Consider the following 18,848-nt stretch of genomic DNA (forward strand, 5'->3'; position numbering starts at 1 on the left):
TATAAAATGTTCCACTTTGCATTTGAATAACAAAAGCTTTGATTTCATCTAGCCAATTTAGAATGTTTGGGGGTGAGGAGAAGGAATAACAAATCAGAGTTTATTTAGATTACAGAATACTGTGCCATCTTTTGTCCTGGGGGTTATTTTTTCTACCAGAAGACATCGGTGTGCGTATGCTTAAGATGCGTGCACTGGGTATGTGGCTTCCCGATAGTGCCTAATAGGATGGCACAAAAAATAAAGTCTTCAAAAATGGACAAGCAGTATAGAATAAGAACTCAGGTTCTGGAGTGGAATTAGAATTTGGATCTTGACTCTGCTTGGCTGGTTGCTTAACGCTAAACCTCAATATCTACCTCTGTAAATTGGGGTGATGTTAGCAACAATCTTAGAAGGTTGTGGGCAAGGGTTATGTATGTAACATGTGTAAAGCTCTCAGCTAATGTGAGGCACTGAAGGCTAGCTCTTGTCATTAGTCATCACTAATAAATTAAGAATAATTTCTATTTCTATCAAATTATTTTTTTATTAAAATTAGAGAACATAAATAGAATTAAAAAGTTCATAACAAAAACACAGCAGTCTTATGACTAACTCTGATTTGCAGGGGCAATAATTTTAAATTCTTTTTAGCTGTTTCTTTTGCAATGTATCTCTGTATTTTTCAGAAATACTATATAAATTAATCAAACTAAGGTATTATTTGTGACTTCCTAGCTTGGCAAATGAGGAGCTTCACTTTACAAATTGTGGTCAAATCCTTTCTTGGTATTTTCATGTTAAATTTATGACATATGTATTGTCAATGAAAAGAGTCAAACTCTGTAAAATATTTGAAGAGATTTATTCTGAGCCAAATATGAATGACCGTGGCCTGGGACACAGCCCTCAGGAGGTCCTGAGAACATGTGCCCAAGGAGGTTGGGGTACAGCTTGGTTTTATACATTTTAGGGAGACATGAGACTTCAATCAAATACATTTAAGAAGTACATTGGTTTGGTCCAGAAAAGTGGGACAACTCGAAGCAGGGGCCTCCAGCTTATAGGTAGATTAAAAAATTTCCCGGATGACAATTGGTTGAGTTTATCTGAAGACCTGGGATCCATAGGAAGGAATGTCTGGGTTGAGATGAAGGACTGTGGGGACCCAAGTTCTTATTTGCAGAGGAAGCCTTCCAGAAGCAGGCTTCAGAGAGAATAGGCTGTGAAATGTTTCTTATCAGACTTCAAGTTTGTGTTGTTGTTAATGTTGGAGAGGTATAATGAGGCATGCCAGATTCCCCACTTCCCATCCTGGTCTGAACTGGTATCTCAGGTTAAATTTTAAGAGCCCTGGCTGAGGAGGAAGTCCATTCAGTTCATTGGGGGGCCTTAGAATTTTATTTTTGGTTTACAGTATCATGATTAGATTTCCTTATTTGTGTAACACTGATTTTCTGGAATTAATTTCCTGGAATTAATAATTACCTTATTTTCATTTACTTTGTTTTCTTTGAATCTGCATCTAGTTTCCCACACCCTCTGAGAGCTCAAAAAATATCTCAACATGACCTTCCACCTAGTTGATAAGCTCATGGTTCCATTTGCCCACTCCTTGGAGTCATCTATGCAGGGCCCACAGTCCCCCTACTCTCATCTGGACACAATGTTTCTGGACTGGCTGCCCAGCTGTCATCCTGAGAATTCCTTTGCCTCTCTCTGTATTGATCCTTTGTTTTTTGGACTCTGTGGAGTCCTCTTTTTTGATTTACTCCCTCATTTTGATGGAGCACATCCTCCAGTAGCTACAAAAAGGCTGTATAGGCTGTAACTTTGTTTTTTTGGGAGACTTTTTATTATATATATTGATAAATATTATATATAGACATATACACACACATACACACTGTTACATTTGATTGCCAATTTGGGTGAAATTTTGGATGAGTCATTTTTACTCAGAGTTTTGAAGTTTTTGCCCCATTGTCATCTAATTTCTAATGCTCTTGTTGGAAGTCTGGCTTTTCTTTTTCCCAATGCTTTGTAGCAGATGTATTTTTCCTTCCTGGGAGCTTCCTTTTATTACTAGTATTTCAGAATTTCACTATGATGTGTTTTGAGATGGATCATTTTGATTTTTTGCTAGGCACGTGGTGAGCTCTTTCTGACTGGAGACTATATTTTACAGGTCTGTTTTTAAACTTTCTTTTTTCTCCTTGCCATTTTTTTCTTTCTCCCTTTCATTGATCTCTCCTGTTCTTATTCTTGTTTGGAGGTACTAGCAACTTTTTGTATGCCTTTGACCAAAGAATGATCCTCCTCTATCAGAGAAGGTTGTCCTCTTTGACCAAGTGTGCAGGTTCAGGAGGGACACAGGTGGAGCGGTGAGGGAGGCAGGGGACACCCGTCTATTCAGCCAGATCAGCTGAATCAACTCTGATAATCAATGTGGTGGCAGGTGTCACAGCCAAATTACTCTCATATCCTCCTTTCCTTATTATTTATCATCATTTCATATGTCCTTTTCTGTTCTACTTTTTAAAAAGATTTCTTGCATTTTATCTTCTAAGTCCTCTGTTGAATTCTTTATTTTGGCTGTCATTTTTATTTTTTTGAAATAGGATCTTGCTCTGTCACTCAGGCTGGAGTGCAGTGGCACGATCATGGCTCACTGCAATTTCAGCCTCCTGGACTCAAGTGATCCTTCCCCCTCATCCACCTGAGTAGCTGGGACTACAGGTGTCCACCACTACACTGGGATAATTTTTTGTAGAGATGTGGTCACTCTATGTTGCCTATGCTGGTCTTGAACTTCTGCGCTCAAGCAGTCTGCCCACCTTGGCCTCCCAAAATGCTGGGATTACAGGCGTGAGCCACCTCACCCAGCCTATCATATTTTTAATTTCAAAATTCTTGCTTGATTTCAGATTGTCCCTTGTTTCTAACCATCTTGCTTCATGAGTGGAATATTTTCTCTTACTTTTCCAACATTATTTAGATTTCCTTTTCTTTCCTAATTTGTCTCTGTGTCCTATGAGAGCCTACTTTCTGTTTATTTTGCTGTCTTGATTGTGTTAGCAGCTCTGTTCAAATTTCTGTTGATCCTTAGCGTGCTCTTGGTATTGAAGAATGAGAACTTAAAAAGCTGAGCAGTTGCTGTGTGTGTATGAGGGTAGGGCTTGTTATCTGGTAGGTCTCGCTGTGGAAGGTGGATGCAACTGGAGTTTTCATCAGGGTGCTGCAGTGTCAGGACCCAAGGGCTTACCTCTGAGGTGCTTCAGTTCCTCAAGAGACAGATGCTCCTTTCTCTCCTGCTGGGGCCCTGCTGGGGAGGATTACAGGGTTGTAAGCCTTGCTGCTGGCATCCTAGAGCTGAGAGTCGGGGGAATGGGCCTGGGTCCTCACTGTTCATTTTGCAGGCTTTTACCTAAGTTCCCTGTCATCATTCTAGCATCTCACTGAACTTCTCCTTTATGTGTGGTTCTTTTAAGCCAGAGCCTTTGGTTCATTTTCTCCAGAAAACAGGGAGTATGAGGGAAGGAGCAGTTACCTAAGTAGAGAAGGGATGGGAATTTGCTTAAAATGGTGTCATAGTTGGACCATATCTTTCTTGTATTACTGTCCTTGAGGTCTAAGGGCCTCTTCTTTCTCTTGCTGCTTGCCTTGATCATGCCCATATGTTTTTCTAAGTTCTCAATCATGCTTTCTGTTTTACTGAATCTTCCTGTTTCCCTGAACTCCATCCTCCTGCTTCACTTTGGACTGCTTGCTCAGTTGACATAACTTACACCCCGGGTCCTCCTTTCAGAAGTTTCCTCAGTTGTATCCACTAGTTTTTGTTTGTTTATTTATTTGGTAACTGCTCATTTTGCCAGAAAAAACCTTAGATAACTTCCATGGAAAGGGTACATGGGAAGGAAGTCTTTCTGAGCCTGTGAGCATATTAAAGCATCTTTGTTCTTTAGTGGTAGTTTAAGCAGGCATAGAATTCTAGGTTAAAAAATTATCAGCCCCATTGAAAAGTGGGCAAAGGGCATGAGAAGGTACTTTTCAAAAGAAGACTACACACAGCCAACGAGCATATGAAAAAATGCTCAACATCACTAGTCACCGGAGAAATGCAAATCAAATCCACAGTGAGATGCCATCTCATATCAGTCAGAATGGCTATTATTAAAAAGTAATAAAATAACAGACGCTGACAGGTTGTGGAGAAAAGGAAATGCTTATACACTGCTGGTGGGAGTGTAAATTAGTTTAGCCATTGTAGAAAGCAGTTTGATGGTTTCTCAAGGAACTTAAAACAGAATTACCATTCAACCCAGCAATCGCATTACTGGTTATATATCCAAAGGAATATGAATCATTGTACCATAAAGACACATGCACACATATGTTCATTGTAGTATGATTCACAATAGCGAACACATGGAATCAATCTAAATGGCCGTCAATGAGAGACTACATAAAGAAAATGTGGTACATATACACCATGGAATACTATGCAGCCATAAAAAAGAATGAGACCATGTCCTTTGCAGCAACATGGATGGAGCTAGTGGCCATTATCCTAAGCAAACTAACACAGGAACAGAAAACCAAATAGCGCGTGTTCTCACTTGTAAGTGGAAGCTAAACATTGAGTACACATGGACACAAAGAAGGGAACAATGGACACTGGGGCCTAACACCAGAGGGTGGGAGGAGGGAGAGGATTGAAAAACTGCCCATTGAGTACTATGCTGATTACCTGAGTGATGAAATGATCTGTCCACCAAACCCCCTTAACACACAATTTACCTATATAACAAACTTGCACATGTACCCCTGAACCTAAAGTAAGTTTAAAAAAATGAATTAAAACAAACGAGTAAAAATAAAAAAAGTATCTTTCTGGGGACTTTGAAACCATTGCTTTATTTGTCATCTAGCATTTCTGTTGCTAATAAGAACTGTAATTTCGGCTGGGCGCCGTGGCTCAAGCCTGTAATCCCAGCACTTTGGGAGGCCGAGACGGGCGGATCACGAGGTCAGGAGATCGAGACCATCCTGGCTAACACGGTGAAACCCCGTCTCTACTAAAAAATACAAAAAAACTAGCCGGGCGAGGTAGCAGGCGCCTGTAGTCCCAGCTACTCGGGAGGCTGAGGCAGGAGAATGGCGTAAACCCGGGAGGCGGAGCTTGCAGTGAGCTGAGATCCGGCCACTGCACTCCAGCCTGGGCAACAGAACGAGACTCCGTCTCAAAAAAAAAAAAAAAAAAAAAAAGAAATGTAATTTCAGCCTTAGTTCTCATTTCTCTGTGGCTAACTTTATTTGGAAGTTTTCAGAATACTTTTTTTCAAGGTGGTGTGAAATTTCATAAGGAATGCTTTACCTTCAGATTTTGTCATGGCTGGAGGCTTCTTATAATCCCAATGCCACCTTCTCAGAGAGGCTTTCCATCTCTGCCCAATCTAGGGGAGCCCACTGTTCCCCCACTCTTGATTACATTATTTCTCCGTGGTTTCCTCATGGCACTTAACATTATCTGAAATGATCTCATTTAATGATTTGCTTTGCTTTTGTCCCATCTGTCTAAAATATGAGCTCCTTGGGCACAGTTTGTAGAGCTGTATATATATATAAAATTTTTTTGAAACAGAATATCGCTCTGTCATCCAGGCAGGAGTACAGTGGCACAATCTTGGCTCACTGCAACCCTGCAACCTCCAACTGCCAGGTTCAAGCGATTCTCCTGCCTCAGCCTCCTGAGTAGCTGGGATTATAGGCATGAGTCACCATGCCCGGCCCAGCTATCTATATAACAGTTGCATCCTTACCGTCTAAAACATGTACAATATTTGTTGTGTGAATGAATGAATGAACGAATGAATGAATGAGTGCCTCGGCATAGGGCTTTGTTCATTCATTGTACTAGGCACTTTCTGAACCCTTTTAATGCAACACGTCTTTTTTTTTTTTTTTAAACTCTTTCTCTTTTTCCTGTGTTCTCTAGTACTCCTGCTAATCAGATGTTGGAAGGTATGGACTGGTTGCCTGTGTGTTTAATTTTAATTTATTCTCTCATATTACATGCTTTTGTCTTTTGCTCTGAGAGATTTTTTTAAGCCTTGTTTTCTATCTTTATGTACATTTTTTATTTTGAGGATTTTTTTCTTTGCTGTGCTCTGAGTGTTCCCTTTTCATAGCATTCTGGTGTTGTTTTATGGAATAATGTCTTCTCAGATCTCTCTGCACATACAATTATAATCTTTTTTTTTTTTACTTTGTTTTTTTTGTGCCTTGCATTTTATCATTTTGTTTTGAAGAATCAATTTTTCTGTTTGTTTATTCTGGGCTTTGCAGGTGACAATACTCAGCCTAGCATATCTTAGATGGTGTCTTTCCTCTCCCTCTACCTCAAATCCAAGAATGAGGGGATTTTATTCAGAGTTGTCAACATCTAGAGTAGAAGTTTAGCTTTTTACATTTCTTCCAGTTTCCTTAGAGAAGCACGTCCTGAAGAATGTCTGGGCCGTAAATTGGAGATGGGAGGGAACGGATAAATGAGAATGGAAGGGCTCACTGATGCAATTTTCTCTTCCTTAGAGCTCCAGGGAGGCCCACAGTGGTTTCTCCACCTCTCACTTTTGCCCTCTGTCGCATCTGCTCACTTTGAGCTCAGAACCCAGGGAGATTTGATCGGGCAGGCTGGCTCCTATTCCTCCAAGGCAGCCTCTGCCTGTTTCACATAAACCCATCCCTATCTACTTGCCATTTTTGTGAAGTTTGGTGTCACGCTTTCCTTTTAACCCTACTCTGCTTTTATTTCAAGTGTGTTCTCAGAAGGGAACGGAAGGCACAGTCCATGTCTTACCTGCTTTTAAACAGCAAGTCTCCTTAAGATTCTTAAAACCCGGGCTTAACACCACACCTGCCTCATCCATCTGGAATCAACTGCGGCTGGGCTTGCCCAGCACTCCTGGGAAAAATTATATAATTGTGCTGATTGGCTTCATTACAAATTTATGAGTTCCAATCTTAGCAGGCCCTCATCTTTGCTGAGCAATCCATTTACTTCATCTCAGTCAGCTTTCCTTCTCATGCCCATGATGGTGGCTCTGTTTTTATATTTGAACCCATTTCTTCAAGTCCTTTATCATGCCCCGGTCTTGTTTTTCTTAGCAGACAGCCGAGTGGCCCATGTTAGTTACAGATGAAGTTATGAAGAGTGAACTTTCTGAACTTCTTTCTTCCATCCCCTCAAACTCATTTGTCTCACACAGTATTGTTTTCAAAGGGAAGTACTGGCTCCATCATTTTCTAACCGTGTGACCTTGCAAAAAAGTTACATAATATTTGTTGAGTCTTGGGTTTCTCATATTTAAAACTGGTGATAATGTCCGTCTCTCCTGGTTACAAGCATAATTAAAGTTCATCTTTCCTGGTTACCAGCATAATTACTCATACATTTGGATGAAAACATTAAAGTAGCACAGAAGGGTTAAAAAAAAAAAAAAGAAGAGAGAAGTCAATGTCTCCTCCTCTCATCCTCAACCTTTCGTTTTTTTATTTTTTATTTTTGAGACGGAATCTCGCTCTGTTGTTCAGGCTAAAGTGCAGTGGCATAATCTCGGCTCACTACAACCTCCGCCTCCTGGGTTCAAGCAATTCTCCCTACCTCAGCTTCCTGAGTAGCTGAGATTACAGGTACCCACCAACATGCCTGGCTAATTTTTGTACTTTTTAGTGGAGATGGGGTTTCACCATGCTGGCCAGGCTGGTCTTGAACTCCTGACCTCAGGAGATCCGCCTGCCTCGGCCTCCCAAAGTGCTGGGATTACAGATGTGAGCCACCATGCCTGGCAACCTTTAGTTTAAATCAGGTGAATATTTTAAACAAATATTTGTAGTTTTGATAATGAGAATGATATCGGGAAGATTCTCATATTTCCTAGCACAGAATCTAGCACTTTGAATATGCTGAAAAAAGTTAGCTTCTTATCTCTACTCCCTTTCCTTCTAGATCATGCAGAGCAATTCCATTTTCTTCTTTAATAGATGAATGAATGTCTGGCACCTATCTCAGTTCAGGGATGTTACTCATATAGTGAGGCTGCAACTCTTATGAACTCGACGAAAATTTACATCTTTATTATCGAATCCATGAATTACGGTACACCTTTTCTTACTTATTCAATCTAGAACAAGTAACCTGATTAAGAGTGCTGGAAACTGTGGCAAGGACCCAATTGTTTTAGTATTTGCAGTCTGACTTTAAAGGAAGTTTATAAATTGTAGCAAAAGAATAACCCAGTTTCCATGGAGAATTTTTCTGGTTTCCCAAGTCCTAGGAATATAGTCTAGAATGACTTAATGAAAACACTACTGAGTGGTGCAGCTGCATAGGCGTGCCACTTTTAGAGTAGCAGATACCTTTTGTGAACAAAAATGGAATCCTTTCTTCAAGCAGGGTGTGAGCTACATTTTAACTTTGCTCCCTTGGCTGGGTGCCCTTGTTCAGTGTACAACCTGCTCAACAGTATGTGGCTGGCCTGCCTAGTAAAAACTGTTTCTCGTTCTGCATGATTTTAAGACTTGCATGTGGCTTTTTTCCCCTTTCAAGTTAGTAAAGAGAAAGATGAAGGGAGTGGCAGTGAAGAGAGGAGTCTTTGTAAGGTATATGTTTGGTTCAGTGTGATTGGCACTTACACATGTCTTATGCCTACGACACCCCTGTACTGTTTATGTTATTATCTATGTTTTAGTTAAAGAACCTGAGAAATTAAGTGATTTATCCAAACTCATCAGTGAATAAGGAGTGGAGCTGAATCAGATCTAGATGAGTTATGTCAGAGTTTGCATTCTTTCTGAACACCTCACTGAGGTGCTGTTTTAAATCGTGTATTTCATGCGTGTACGCAACTGCATGCACACACAACCTTCTTGCTGGGTGAGCTATTGGGGATGTATCTACTTCTCAATACTGCATGGTTTTCTGATATTTCAGAGCAGCTGAATTACAGGAGTCATGCTACGTGCTCTGCACGCCTACAGCATTTGCTCTGTGGCTCTCACATCGGCCAGTCTAGATTTTCACCTTAGCCTTGCTGGCTGTCTGGGTATGGGCAAGTTATTTGACTTTTCTGGGCTTGGTTTCTACATTTTTAAGGTGAGACTACAGATAGTATCTATCTAGTTGGATTGATGTGAGGATTGAGTAAGATACTTGGCCACTTCTTTAACCTTTCTGTGCCTCAATTTCTTCAACATTAAGATGTGATCAATTATAGTACTTATCTCTTAGGGTTATAGGGAGGATAGAATGGGATAAAATGCATAAATAGTAAGCACTTGATAATAACTATTTAATGATATTTCAATGAGGATAAAGTCTCAGAGAGGTTAAATAACTTGCTTGAAGTCACACAGCTAGAAAATGGCTGAGCTGGGATTGAAATTAAGTTTCTTTGATTCTGTATGCAATGCTGCAGTACTTTTGATTATTACACTATTCTGACAGAAGAAAAAAATACAATGAAGAAAACATTCTATATAAGTCATTTCTATTCATTAAAGTTTATGTGAAGGGCTTCAGGTTTGCGGGCATGGTGAATTTTCTAACATTAAAAGGACTTAATGACTGACCCTTCTTTGATTAGTATCAAGTACTCGTGAATTACCTAAGTGCCTGAGATGGAGTTGGGATGTTTTAGGAGAATGAGATTTTCCTGTGAAGCCAAAACGTAATCACGGTCTTTTTGTAGAGTGAACCTAATGTGTTATTAGTGGTTTTCTTAGAAAATTCGATTTGATAGCCAAGATATGGAAACAAGTTAAATGTCTATAGACAGGTGAATGGACAAAGAAAATGTGGTATGTTCATGCATCACATAACACCATTTCAGTCAACGATGGGCCACATATACAATGGTCATCGCGTAAGATTGCAATGGAGCTGAAAAATTCCTATTGCCTAATGATGTTGTAGTCATAAGGTCGAAGTGCAACGTATTGCTCACAAGTTTGGAGTGATGCTATTATAAAGAAACCTACTGTGCTGGCAGTCCTGCAATAGTACAGCACATCTAGTTGTGTAGAGTACATAGTACTTGATAATAAGCATCTGTTTTTATTGGTTTATGCATTTACTATACTATACTTTTAATCATTATTTTAGTGCATACTCTTTCTACGTGTTAAAAAAGTCAACAGGGAAACAGCCTCCAGCAGGTCCTTCAGAAGGTATTCTAAAAGAAGGCTTTGCTTTCTTAGGAGATGACAGCTCCATGCATGTTATGGACCCTGAAGATCTTGGGACGAGAGGTGTGGGTGTAAGACAGTGATACTGATGATCCTGACCCTGTGTAGGTGTAGGCTAATGTGTGTGTTTGTGTCATAGTTTTTAACAAAAAGGTTAAAACAGTAAAAAAAAAAAAAAGAAAGAAAGAAAAAGAAAATAGCTTTTAGAATAAGGATATGAAGAAAAAATACTTTTGTACTATAGTTCAATGTGTGCTTTAAGCCAAGTGCTATTACAAAAGAATCAAAAAGCTAAAAAATAATTACAAAGTGTATAAAGTAAAAAAATTATAGTAAGCTAAGGTTCATTTATTATTGAAGAAAGAACAGCGGTTTTTAATGGGTTTAGTGTAGCCTAAGTGTACAGTGTTTATGAAGACCGTAGCAGTGCACGGTCATGTCCTAGGCCTTCACATTCATTCACCACTCACTCACCATGCACTCACTCACACAGAGAAACTTCTAGTCCTGCAAGCTCCATTCGTGATAAACGCCCTATACAGGTGTATCATTTTTTATTTTTTATACTTTATTTTTATTGTATCTTTCCTATGTTTAGACATACAACTCCTTACCATTGTGTTATAATTGCCTACAGTATTCAGTGCACAAACACGCTGTACAGGTTTGTAGCCTGGGAGCAATAGTCTATACTGTAGAGCCTAGGAGTGTAGTAGGCTAGACCACTTAGGTTTGTGTAAGTGCATTCTACGACATCTGCACAGCGATGAAATCACCTGATGATGTATTTCTCAGAATGTGTCCCTGTCATTAAGTGACACATGATTATATACGTACAATGGAACACTATTCAGCCTTAAAAAAGAAGGAAATTCTGCAATATACAACAACATGGATGAACCTTGAGGACATCATGCTGAGTGAAAAAAGCTGGTCACAGATTTCACTTACATGAGGTATCTAAAAGAGTCAAATTCATAGACTCAAAGAGTTCGAATGGTGGTCATCAAGGCTGGGGGGATTGGGAAATGGGTCATTACTAATCAGGAGCCATACAGTTTTAGTCAAGCAAGGTAAATAAGCTCTAGGGATCTGGTGTTCAACATCATGTCTAGAGTCAACAATACTGTATTGTACACTTAAAACTTCGTTAAGGAGGTAGATTTCACGTTAGGTATTCTAACCCTCATAAAATAAAATAGAAACTTCAGACTTAAAAATCTGATGAGTTTTCATTTTGAAAGATCCTAAGAGCTCTAGCAAAATCCTGGCCCATTTCCAACTCACGTAATTACAGTCCCAGCACCCACAATTTTCCTCCAGTTTTAATTAAGAAATGTGTTTTGCTTCGTCTCTGTGGCTGCCAGACTGTACTTCACACAGGTGTGTCCGAATCACCTTGGACCCGAAAGAGCTGGCATTGACCATGAAACTTTGGTTAAGTGATGCTTTACATAAATACATTGTGTAATGTGAGTTATTGCCCCTCACTCTGCCTTTTCTTCAAATAATTTTTCAAAATGGGGTTAAGTCTGAGGTCCGTGTAAAGACTTTTTAACCAGGGCTATGTGCTGATAAATCGCTTAGTATTTACTTACTGTCTACGACTATCTGTCATTTATCAGTTACCATCCTTTTGAACTTGAAGCAAAATCTATTATATTATCTGGTTTGGTGACTAGAGCTACTGAGCTGAAACTTTTCCAAGGGTAATTTCTTGAGCTACCAAATGACCAGGAAGATTTTTCTCAGTTTTCTGTTCTCGGCAGAGACTGTTGGACGGAATGATTCACTCAGTCCCACCCAGCTCCAAAATATTTCCCTAAAGCATCTTCTCTGAATATAGCTTTATTGTCCCATCGTATTCAGACTCTAGAAATTAAATAAATACAGTCTATTAATTCAGACCTTTGCCACAGGCACAACTCAGCTTCCTCCTCACCACACTGGATTTTACCATAGGACAACATGGTGTCTTTAGATAGTGGACCAGCCCTCTCAGGTGACTGGTGTTTCTGGCCAGGTCATTCCTAAATTCTCCAATTATATCATTGAAACCATTCATCTCCGTGCCTGTGTCTCATGGGTAGCTTAATCTGCTTAAGAGTTTTTTCTCCATTGTTTAAATATTTTAGCACCATTCAAAATCATTTATTATAGATATTACTAATTTAACGGAAGTTTCTGAGAATTAGAGGGAAAGGAAGTTTGCTTAAAAGATCATAGATATACAAGTTTTTGGATTATCCTAGCTCTTTTCATTGATAGGCTTAGAGTTCATTTCTAGATGTAAATATATGAGTTCATCCCTTAGTTGGCTCTATTTGGAGGCACAAACAACATTTGTTTTACTTTGTTTTAGGAGTATCAAGGGGATATAAAGTATAAGCAAATTTTCTTTCTGCCAAGTCTGTTTGTAACAAAGATCTAAAGAAATCAACATGAAGTCTGTAAGGTATATATCTTAAAACATGATAAGTTTTTATTTCAAAAATGCCTATGAGTATTATTAAACTTAGGACCAAGTTTACCTTTCTATACCCTTATATTAACATATGTTATATTATGACTATACATATGTTAAAATATGTTCTATTAACGTATTAACATAACATAATGTAATGTTAGGAGGAGAAAAAATAGAATTTAAAACTTTACATACAATCTTGGTAGCAATATATTATTAATGTTAATCTATGTGTACATTGAAAAAAGACCAGAACAAAATATACTAAAAGCATTAAAAGTGGATATCTCTGGGTGGTAGCACTATGCATAAGTTTAATTTTTTTGTCTTTGTGTATTTTAAAAAATTTCTACAATGAGTATGTATTACTTTAATAATAAATAAAGATATTTTGAAAAGCATATAAGTGACACATTATTTTATTTGAAATGATTTTGGACTTAAAGAGATAGTTTGTACACATTGTGGGTTATTACACATAAGTTTCAAGTTATACCTGGTTTAAATTTGTTGTCTACAAAGCTGAAAGGAGCTTTAATGATAAAAATAACAATTAGACACGATAATCACAACCTTCCTTGAATATAGTCCTCTTCCAAACCTATGCTAGCACATATGCTATCACACACTGCGCTTTGTTGATTATTCTTGCTCTCCTTTATGTAGTCAGGAGGGGTATTTAATAGCCATAGATGAAAAGATTTGGCCCAAGGTCACATAGCTACTAAATGTCAGGCCTGAAACTAGATCTCCATGTAATTCTTTTCCCACCATTCTCTGTAGGAGTAAATTAAAAACTATCCTTTTTGAAAGCAAAAATGTCACAGTAGCCTTTTGCACTCCTCATGTTTGTGATTGTGTTACTGCTATTCATTCCTGCTTCTGTTAAGTGTGGAAAGATAGCACACCAATATCTTAGTGTGTGTTATGTCCCAGGCACAATGCTGGACACTGGCCATACATTCACCCGCCTAATCCCCCACAACAACTGTGTGATACTGATATTTTGATATCTGTTTTACAAATATAAAATCTGAAATTCACAGCACTTGTGAATTGTGGATATGAAATTGAACCCAGCTCTTTCTGACTCACACTCAAGAACATTAAAAGCAGAGCGCCGGAAAAGCTGCCTTAGAGCTTTCTCCAGGAAGAAGAAAGCGAAATAAGCCACCCAGAAGACCTGTGCTGGAGGAAGTAAAACGAGGGACAGTTACACAAAGCTTCCCTGCCAGTGTTGGGGCTTACAGATGCATGCTGTGGTGAAAGATAAAATTGGGTTTAAATCCATTTCTGACCCTTACTAGTTGTGTGACTTTGGCAGTGCCTATCCCCTCAAACCTTCAATTTCCTTGTCTGAAAGATGGAAGCATGGCAATAATAATGACAATTCTCTTGAGGAATGAATGAGACAACTTACGTTGAGATCTCAGGGTGCAATTCATGGAATCAAAATAGGGTTCTGCTGATGTTAGTTTTAAATGATAATGATGATTATGGTGATGATAATAATATTTGTAAACCCGAAGTTGCGTAGCTCTGTATAGCCAAGGAAGTGTTCTAATATGAAACCAAAAATTTAAGTGGAGTTGAAAAGAAACATTCTCATTGAAGTCTTCTTGAAGACTGAGATAAATTGATGAAGATTAAGAAATTATAAGAAAGATACTGTTCTAGTTTATTAGTATATTTTGCTAAGGAGGCTCTCTCTCTCTCTCTGTCTCTCTCTCTCTGTGCTGTGGGAATCATGTTCTTTTATGGCTTGAACATAGTATGTATGGATTTCTACTTGTCACATCTTTTAATAGAGAAAAACTCAAAAAGAGTCAGAAGTCCCTTAAGAAAGTTGGGAGACTTCTCTTTGGTTTATAGAGATCAGTAGAAGTATGTAGGAGAAGTATGTAGGAGAAGTATGTTTAGGTGGGGAAGTTCAGGTGTTCTTTAGGTCTTGGGGCAGGGTGATGGGACACAATTGCTGGGGTGTGGTTGTGGTTTTTGAGGGCCACTGTGTTCTTACATACTTAGCTGTAATGACCCTGTCGCAGAAATAGTTTGAATTATGTTTAACAATCGTTTGTCTTGCTGTTATATATTACTTTACATAAGCATCGATCCCTGAGTGATTGATTTAACAAAGATTGGATAACAAGGTGGTTGTTTTTACTTCTTGTTTTCTTTTTTGCTGTCTCCCCAGAGCTGGTTTTCCTGAGGCCTCAGCGATTGTGAGGCTTGCCGTGATACCTCTTACAGTTTCCCGTTCTTTAAAGTTAGCAAGTTTGCCAGATAATCTCAGAGATGCCTCCATCTCTCTAGCTTTGTAATTTCATCATTTTTATATTAAGATGTAAGGTGTGACTCTCAGGCTTACATTGTGGACTACGCAGTTATAAGGTATTTGCTATCGAGGCCCCGTGCCTCACTCAAAATTAACACTTACATTGATTCTTGAGTTAACACAATCCTCTTATTTGGAGGACTACCTTCAGCAAGAAGCCCTTGTGCATTTTATGTCTTGCCAGAAATGCTTTTTGTTTGTTGGGAGGGAGCTGCACAGTCCCTTTGCACAAGGATGAGTGCAGCCTTCAGTAAGTAGTCCTTGTGCATTTCGTGCTCTCATGATGGGTTCACGTCTGGCTAATGAGAGACTGCTTAGTGTTACTCAGGTTTAAACATTGGTGCTATTATTAGAATCCAGTCTGTTTTCTGGAGAGTGAATGACAATCAGAACATCATTATTCTTAAAAATGATTTTCAGCACAGTGTAAAGGATGAGCCATGTCAGCAGCTTTTTGTGTGTGTACCATGATCACCTTCTCTCCTAATAACTTTTTCAGGAATGCCCACTTCCTTTCATTGCTATTTATATTTGTTGCATGTATTGATTTTCTTAGAGCCTTTCATTTCATAGCATTTATTCGTATCAGACACCACGATCTCATAAGAAAAGCAAACATACCCAAAGGTGACCGGGGACTGTACCTGTTTCCCAAACTCAGGAAAGCTTTTTGCCTCCTTGAACAGTGTGAAAATTGGTCTAGAACAGGGTGTCTCATCCTCAGCACTATTGACATTTGGGCCAGATAATTTTTTATTATGGGAGGTGGTAGGGCCCTTCCTGTGCGTTGTAGTGATGCCAGCAAAACCTCAAAATTGGGTCTCAGCTCGGGGGAGTTCTTGGCTTTGCACAGGAAAGAATTCGAGAGCAAGCTGGCAGTGAAAGAAAGCAAGTTTATTAGAGCAGCAGTGTACAGCAAAATGGCCCAGAGAAGCACTTGTGGATTGCTGGCTGGCTATATTTATACCCACTCTTAATTATGTACAATATAAGGGGCAGGTTATTCACAAGCTTTCTGGAAACGGGGCAGAGAGTTCCCAGAACCATATAAGGTAACCTTTGAGCCATTTGCCGTGGCATCATTTATAAACTGCCATGGTGCTGGTGGGAGTATCTTATGCAAATATATTATAATTAGCATATAATGAGCTATGAAGGCAATTAGAAGTCGCTTTGGTTGCCATCTTCGTCCTTCTGGTTTTGGTCAGTTTCTTTGCTACACCCTGTTTTGATCAGCAGGGTTGTGACCAGGACTCAGAAAGCAGGTCCTGCTGATCTCCTACCTCAGTAGGAACTAGTGGCCCATTAGATGACAGTAGCACCCCCTCAGCTGTGAGAACCAAGATTGTCTCCTAACATTGCCAAAGGTCCCCTGGGGGGGCAAAATTGACCCAGTGGAGACCCACTAGTCTAGAATAATTTTTTTTTAAGTATATACAAACTTTAAAATGGTATGACACTAGAAGTTTGTGAATGTAATGATTATTAGAGTCTTGTGATAATTTTTTTGTGTGGAGTGACATGAATGAAAAACAGAATTTATCTGCCTTTTGCCTTGTTAGAAGGCGTTCTTGATAAGACTTTAATATTGTTTTGAATTTGTTTCCCCCATTAAAATTTAAGGACTCATTATCAAAGTTTGAAAGAAGCCACAGGAAAAAAACCTTTGAACAAACCTTTGAACAAACACTGATTAACACACATGGTTGGGATGGGCTATGCTACTGTATAAGTGGTACTAGCATAGTCATTAAAGATAAGTCTTGGCCAGGCATAGTGGCTCACGCCTGTAATCCTAGCACTTTGGGAGGCTGAGGCGGGTGGATCATGAGGTTAGGAGTTCGAGACCAGCCTGGCCAACATGGTGAAACCCCGTCTCTACTAAAAATACAAAAATTAGCAGGGCAAGGTGGCGGGCACCTGTAATCACAGCTACTCGGAAGGCTGAGGCAGGCAAATTGCTTGAACCTGGGAGGCAGAGTTTGCAATGAGCGGAGATCACGCCACTGCTCTCCAGCTTGGGTGACAGAGTGAGACTCCTCAAAAAAAAAAAGTCTTTGTGGCGAGGGAGGGGAGTTGAGGGGTGAGAAATTACCTATTGAGTACAATGTACATTAGTCAGGTGATGGGTTCACTAACCAAACTTCACTACTACACAATATATTCATATGACAAAATTATGTTTCCCCTCTCTAAATCTATTTTAAAAAAGATAAGACCTGGTACATAACAGACATTCCAAAATATTTGTTGAATGGGTAGATAATGGATAAATGGATGGTTGGATGAAGGATCTTCCACTGCTAACTCATATAGTCTTGGAAACAACATTTCATCAGTGATACACAAAACTGGTGGTCACAAAAGCAAAAGTGGTCACTAGGTACGAGCAGTACAGAGCCCCTTTCTTTCTTCTGTGGATCCCCCAGGTGCTCCTCTGCTCTTCCACCGGTTTGTTTACACTCCCCTCCCTAGGCCTATATCCTTACCTGCCTTTCCTTCTCTCTATATTTGTTGCCTGAATTTATTTTCTTCAAGCTTTTCATATGGTATCATTTCTTTGTATCAGACACCATGATCTCAAGAAAAGAAACCCACCATATCTGATTGTGGATCCACACCTGGGCAATCCTGAGTGAAGAACTGCTTAATCTTTATTCTCTGGTTGTTTAAATCAAACTAGCAATGTGATTCTTAATCATCTTTGAAAATACTTCATTTTGATTTTCTAGAGTCTCATGCCTTTCTTTGATAATTTATTCTAGAGTATAAGTTTTTGGTCAAAGGAATGTGTATTAATAACTGGGATAGATGGGTTTTAACTGTGATCATGTGCTCAGAGTGATGTTATTGATTCAATACTAAAAAGTATTTCCTCCATTTTATAAAGAAATTGAGGTACAGATTTGTTAAGATGTACAGCCTGATGCCTACAGGGTGCGTAGTTATATTAGGGTTAGAATTGCAGATCCTAGATGTTGAGACCAGGTTCATAGCACCAAGAGGGAGGGTGAAATTGAGGTGGGGCAGTAATTTGATAAAAAGCATTGAATCTGTAGTACCAGAAAGTTGAAACATTTTTCTTTATGTTTTGTTTTAAAGTCACAAAAATAATTGTTGAGGGTGGCTACTTAGGGTATCATGGCTTTGATTCAATGGGAAGAATATTTTCTCTAAAATGGACAAATTATTAATTTCAAGACCTTTCCTATGAGTTTTATTTTGGTAAGTGTTGCTCATGATCTGCTTCTCTTCTCTCTTAGACCTTCTCTCACCATGCCCCATAGGAATCTGACAGGAAGCTGCAACGTTAATTGTGGCTGTAAAATACATGAGTATGAGCCAGTCTGTGGATCAGATGGAATTACATACTTTAACCCTTGTCTGGCTGGCTGTGTTAATAGTGGTAATCTTAGCACTGGGGTGAGTATATTTCACAAGTTCTTCTTCTGTTAGTCCAACATCCTGTGACAAGGATGTGATGAAATTCATATGCTGCCACAATGACTTCAGTCTTTCTTTTCAAGAGGCTCCAAGTAACCTACAAAATACCTCTGACGAAAACCTCAAGGAAAGAAAGTTATGTATTGCTATTATTTTTTTTTTTCCAGGGATGACGGGAACATTTGGGTGCAGGGATTTGGTTCCATATCAGCATTCTCCTACTTTATATTCTGCGCCAACTCAGTGAAACTTGATAAGGTTGAGCTCTAGGCCTGCCATTTGTTTCTCTGACAGGGCCCTTGTGATGGATTTGAAGGTCAAGATGACCATATTTGGTGCTGATAGAAGAGAATAGGAAAGTACCTCCCCTGACTG

The 18,848-nt window shown here is 39.1% G+C and overlaps 1 protein-coding gene across 3 annotated transcripts in view; it reads left to right on the forward strand.

The window, feature by feature from the left end:
• LOC105483609 (solute carrier organic anion transporter family member 5A1) overlaps nt 1-18,848 on the forward strand; it is a 151,151-nt gene that overhangs the window by 122,858 nt on the left and 9,445 nt on the right. For 2 of the 3 annotated variants that reach the window (XM_011744570.2, XM_011744572.2), the window contains one exon: nt 18,293-18,452. The exons of the other annotated variant lie outside the window; for it this stretch is intronic. In XM_011744570.2, coding sequence (XP_011742872.2) covers nt 18,293-18,452 — 160 coding nt within the window. The remainder of the gene's footprint in view (nt 1-18,292; nt 18,453-18,848) is intronic. 3 annotated transcript variants of the gene reach the window in all.

Source organism: Macaca nemestrina, chromosome 8 (assembly GCF_043159975.1).
Source record: "Macaca nemestrina isolate mMacNem1 chromosome 8, mMacNem.hap1, whole genome shotgun sequence".
Taxonomy (NCBI): Eukaryota; Metazoa; Chordata; class Mammalia; order Primates; family Cercopithecidae; genus Macaca; species Macaca nemestrina.